Below are 6,000 nucleotides of genomic sequence, written 5' to 3'. Positions count from 1 at the left end.
TGGCATTTTAATTTCTAAGGCCCTATATGATGAAATCTCAGAGATACGGGGCTCTCAATGTGGCTCCATGTGTAAATTTATAAATTTGTAGTGGAGTCTACTTCACAGTTCTCGCCTGTGATTTTGGAGCAAAACTACAGGTCAAAAAAATACCTCAGAAAGGTGGCAGCATCATTATTTTATTTTTAAACAGAGATCGGTAAGTCTATAACTAAAATCATTTGACTTCAGCACCACTTGTTGAACAAGATCCCAATTGTGAGAGCCCCAAAATGCAAAAAAAACGCAGTTTTGTGTCATTTTTCTAAAGTTTGAGTGCCTATAACTCCAGAAGTATTAAAGATATCTTAAAATCCTTTTAGATACTTGTTCAGAACAAACTTTAATTTTTGTATCTTAATGTATTAAGGCCTTATATGGTTAAATCCCAGATAAATGGGGCTCTCAATGTGGCTCCATTTGAAAAATGTTAGAATTGTAAATTTTTCAGTGGTTGAAAACTAAATGTGTGTCCCATGGCAAGGACTATTTAAAATGGGTCAAATTTATGATTAGGTCCTTAAAAATGAAGATACCAAAAGGAAAGTTTGTTCTGAACCAGAATATAAAAGGATATCAAGATATTAAGAATAAATACTTCTGGAGTTGCATGCACGCCAACTTTAAAAACAAAACAAAACGGTTGTTTTTTCTTTCCATTTTTGGACTCTCACCATTGGCATATAATGCAACAAGAGGAGCTGAAGTCAACTGATTTTAGTCATAGACCTACCTATCTTTGTATAAAAATAAAATAATTACGATGCCACCTTTCTGAGGTACATTTTTGACCTGTAGTTTTTACCAAATTTACCAAAATTACCAAAAGAGATTATTATTTTTATTTCTTAAGACGACTTTAGCACCTCTTGTTGCATTATACGCCAATAGTGTGTGTCCAAAAATGGGGTAAAAAAAAAAAAAAAAAAAAATATATATATATATATATTTTTTTTTTTTTTTTGTTTGTTTCTCCAAAGTTGGAGTCTATAACTCTAGAAGTGTTAAAGATATCTTAATATCCTTTTCAATTCTGATACTGAAATAATTTCCTATCCTTGTTATTTCTGAACTACCTAAATGCTGCCAGGTTTTTATTGTTGGCATTAGCTCCAGAGAGAGAGAGAGGGCGAGAGAGATGATGTAATCACACTGCAGTGGCAGATGGGAGTGAATCAGGAGAGCCGGATAAACTCCAGTTCAGGGAAATATTCCACACCGTGTTTTACATCATATCATAGTAGAGTAAATCACCAGCAGTGCATGAAGACTGAATAGACAAACAACTTCACTCCAGACGGGATGAAATCAGGATGATGTGGGAATATTTTATGGAGTGCCCGCAGGTTTAGTGGCTGGAAGTTGAGCATTTCATGACATGGAGTTTGGACAAGTTTATTTCCAGTATAAAAGAGCAGTCCTACTCTCTCTGATGAAGTTGGGTAAGACAGTTTTTTTTAAGCTTATTTGTCTGATTATGGACAAACCAGGTTCACTTTTTAGTAGGTAAGTGAAGTCGTTTTTTTTCACATGCTCTATTAAGACCGTAAATCGTTTTTTATTATTATTAGTCTAAATGGTAAACAATATACTGTATATCTTCAGTTGTAGTACTTTCTGTATGAACAGTTCTGATATTAACTATCGTGTGTAATTAAATATTTTACATGCAACAAGTGGCTCTGTGAATAGTTCTACATTTTTGCATTTAACATCTGCACTTGTCAGGTCATTTTGTGTCTCTGTGCAGATGCATGTAGTGTGTGTGTGTGTGTGTGTGTGTGTGTGTGTGTTATAAAGTAGTAAGAGAGAGTTTGTGGATTTGTGTGTCCGCACCATCTGTAGGGGGGGAGAAGAGCAGCAGTAATTAGGAATTAACACTTGTAGAGGACAAGAGCTGCCAGCTGGACGTCAGATTGTTTAGAATGATAGACGAGCCCCTCACTGACACACACACACACACACACACACACACACACACACACACACACACACACACTGTCTTTAGCATTCAACAGATACGCTCATTCACTGGCCATTCAGATGCTGCTGAGCTCAGAGAGTTTGTGTCCACCAGACAGTCTGGGGTAAAAGTACCCTGAAACATTTTTTTACGTTTCAACTTTCAACATGAATTATTTTAAAGGATGCAAACTGTGATTCACTGTAAAGTGATAAATGAAGTCAAGTCATTTTCACTGGTATGCCGCTTTTCACAATGCACATCTCAAATGAGCTGCATTTGATTTGTATGATTGTTTAAGTGTTTTTTTCTTGTCTGGGAATTCATTATAAAGAAAATGTAAAAGTCCAGGTGATGATGCCATTCAGTGCGTTTACATGCACATCAAAACACTGATAGCTAGCATGAAAACCATGTTTACATTAGACTTAAAATCATGTGATTTTTCTCTGTTTTGACATCACAACACTTGCACACACTGAATAAGCTGGTAAGAAGAGGTGTTTACATGCAACTCAAAACCGGAGTATTAGGCAAATATCTACATCGGTCAATTGGTTCATTCTTAACCCTTAAATGCATGGGTGTTTGCCAAACATTATTACACACTGTACCTCGGGTCTTTAGCGACCCAGCACATGCTGTATATCTATACAAAATGGATCTTCAATCATTTTCAAGACAATTAGAAAATAATAGAATATATTCTGATGTATTGTGATGTTTTATTTTTCGTATATTAAAGAGATGATGCAACAAATACAGAACAGGATTTATTACTTCCACAATACAATTTTATGAGACGCATCTGGCTGTCAAACTCGTATTGAGCTACACATAACAAATAAGATACATGTATGTATTTTCTCAGGCACTTATTGTGTCTAAATACTGTAGATGCGCAACTTGTTGAACAGCCAAACTGTTCATGTGTTAAACTTGCTATAGTTTACTTCCACGTTGCTTCCTTGTCAAATAGCAATGTCAATCAAGTCATATCTCAGGTCTTTAATGACCCTATACACATTTGGTAATTGAGCAGTTATTAAACAATTAATTTTTTTGAAATTTTCTTTAAAACATTCTTCAGAAGAGAAAGGTTAAGGAATACTAAAGAGTTGTGAACATAACTCTAAAAAATAGATGAGGTCCTGGGTCACTAAAGACCCGAGGCATGCATTAAAGGGTTGAATACTTTATCACCTTACTCCGATACACCGTTTAGGGCGTTTACATGACCACACATGTTGTCGGCTAAGCAAAATTGGTGTGAGATCATGAAGATAACTAAATATTTGCATCGTCTGGGGGAAAGTGTGAGTTATGCTTGCCTGTGCAAAAGTCACCGCCATATTGCTAAGGTGTTGTGGTTGGTTGTTAGGGTGATGCTATGCCGTTGCTAGGGTGTTCTGGATGGTTGCATACTTAAGAGTCCACTCTCAAACCTCTATGAATTTCTCGTCTCTAGATATGACTCGAGTCCCTCTTTCAACAAGTCTATGGGACTTTTTGACTGCAATGTCCGGAAGGTGAAAATCATTAGTCCAACCGCTTAGAACCGTAATAGCACACTTCTCCTGAACAATCTGTGTGATTTGAAGTATTATTTGTAACACAAACAATGCGGGATAAGTTACACATGGAAAAGTATGTAATGCTTAAGCAAATCTATTTACAGAGCTGTGTGTGAGAGTAGGTCATTAGCTTGTGAAAGAAACAGTAGTGTGTCATTAATGGTGTTTGTGCAAATTATTTCAGAAACACTCCACCCTAATGAAGCAATGACCCATTTCTGCATTTGTGGGAAGCCTGAATACTGGGTACTTTTGGGTGGATTGAATGCACGCGGCAAGACGCGTGAGGGGGCGGCATAGTTGACCATCGCCATGGTAACCCCACTGGAGAGCGTTGCCACTTAACTCTTTGTTTTTAAGTGGCTCAAACATTTTTTGACTTAATGTGCTTTATTTTCTCTTTTAGCTCTGATACAGACTGACCGTGACAGGCTAGAATCAATTTACGTTTTCTTTTAGTGGGAGTCTTTAAAAACAAAATACATAAAATGATTTCTCCTTAGTTATATTACCAATATTTAGTTACATTAAAAACACACGTATTTGTAAACATTATTGTTTAAAAACATGTTTAGAGGAAACTTTTTGAAGGAGATATTTTAATATTTAATTCATTATAGGTAATTTTTTCAGGTCAGTGCATAAAGACTGAAACCTGTCACAGAATGTGTCAGGAATGAGGGCCCAATTGCAGGAATGACAAACCGGACTGGAGGATGAGCAAATGAAACACCTACTGAACATGAGAAACAAAACAATCCGGCAAACACAAGAGGAAAGCGAGCACCACACACACACACACACACACACACACACACACACACACACACACACAATGTTGTGGCAGATTCCCCAAAACCACCATCGAAGCTCAGTAGAGTCAAAGATTTCGCTGAGGCGCAAAGTTCTGATTCCAAAACTAGTCTTCAGGTGAAGACAATTAACAGACTAGACTAGGGGTGAGGCCAGAGAGAATGAGGGGGCGGAGTTGGTAGAGCACATGGCAAACATAAACATTTGACTACAGAGAAGGATCATGACAGTACCTCCCCACACCAGGTGGGATAGACGGACTGTACCAGGGAGTAGGCAGAGGACCAGGCAGGTCGAAAACAAATTGAGAAGGGGGTGGGAAATCAGGGAAAGCAATGGACCAGGCCAAGGGGGAGATGACAGACCAGGGAGGGAGGGAGGGGGTGTGGGGGGTTTTAGGAAACCAGGGGGATATTTTGTCCAGATTGTAGGAGATCCAGAGATGTATGGCAGACCAGGGGACCAGGGTGATACCAGAGGAGAGCATGGCTGAGCTGGAGGAGAACCCGGAGGCCTGGATGGACTGGTAGGGCAGGGCGGAGCCGGAGGAGAACCCAGAGGCCTGGATGGACTAGGAGACCAGGGATGGAGCCGGAGGAGAACCCGGAGGCCTGGATGGACTAGGAGACCAGGGATGGAGCCGGAGGAGAACCCGGAGGCCTGGATGGACTAGGAGACCAGGGATGGAGCCGGAGGAGAACCCGGAGGCCTGGATGGACTAGGAGACCAGGGATGGAGCCAGAGGAGAACCCGGAGGCCTGGATGGACTAGGAGACCAGGGATGGAGCCGGAGGAGAACCCAGAGGCCTGGATGGACTAGGAGACCAGGGCGGAGCAGATGGAGTCAGTGGTGGCAGCTGGGCAGAGGGGTTAGTGGAGACCGCTGGGCAGTGGGTGAGGTCAGTGACAGCACGGGACTGGTCAGACCGGGCAGGGACCCCGAAGAGCTGGGCATTGCCGGTGAGAAGGGACTGGGCAGACGGTTTGTTGGCAGCTGCAGGAAGCTGGACAGACTGGACATAGGTGGCTGCTGGACAGAGGGTGTGGTACGTGGTAGTTACTGGACAGAGGGTGAGGTCTCAGACATCAGCAGAAAACTGGACGTGGTAAGACTGAGCAGTGGCCACTGGTGACTGGATAGAATGGGCGGCCGCCGGCGACTAGACATGCTTGTCGACGGCCACCGGTGACTGGACAGACTCGATGGCCACGGGTGGCTGGATATGTTTGTCGATGACCACAGGTGAGAACATTAGTGGTCGCCCAGGACACAGCAGCGGACTCTGACCCCTCCAGGGGAGCTGCAGGAGACCCCGATGCAGGGACCCTTCTCCACTTCCTCCACCTTGTGGATGGAAAGATCACCGGGCACCTCCACCTCCTGGTGGTCAGCAGCGGGCTCCTCCGCACCTTAGCAGTCAGCAGCATCCGCTGCCGGTGGGGAATATTGTTGACCTCTGGCTGGGATGAAGGGAGTAATCCCTCAGAGGCACAGGCTGAGATGAACTCATACCACTTCATGGCCAACTTGATGGTAGTGACAAGACTTCCCCCTTCACCTGTCTCTGGGACACAAGACCTGATGGGCTCATTCAAACCAGCCGTAAAAGT

The 6,000-nt window shown here is 42.2% G+C and overlaps 1 protein-coding gene across 1 annotated transcript in view; it reads left to right on the top strand.

Annotated features, from left to right (window-relative positions):
* The first annotated feature begins 1,337 nt into the window (after positions 1 to 1,337).
* Positions 1,338 to 6,000, top strand: part of LOC127630491 (protein crumbs homolog 1-like) — a 33,538-nt gene continuing 28,875 nt past the window's right edge. Inside the window, exon 1 of the mRNA XM_052108057.1 lies at positions 1,338 to 1,481. Within this exon, the coding sequence (XP_051964017.1) occupies positions 1,418 to 1,481 (64 nt within the window). The 5' untranslated portion in view covers positions 1,338 to 1,417. The remainder of the gene's footprint in view (positions 1,482 to 6,000) is intronic.

This window comes from Xyrauchen texanus, chromosome 37 (genome assembly GCF_025860055.1).
Source record: "Xyrauchen texanus isolate HMW12.3.18 chromosome 37, RBS_HiC_50CHRs, whole genome shotgun sequence".
Lineage (NCBI taxonomy): Eukaryota > Metazoa > Chordata > Actinopteri > Cypriniformes > Catostomidae > Xyrauchen > Xyrauchen texanus.
Note: the sequence above shows the minus strand (reverse complement) of the source record. Positions and strands in the feature narration are given on the sequence as shown.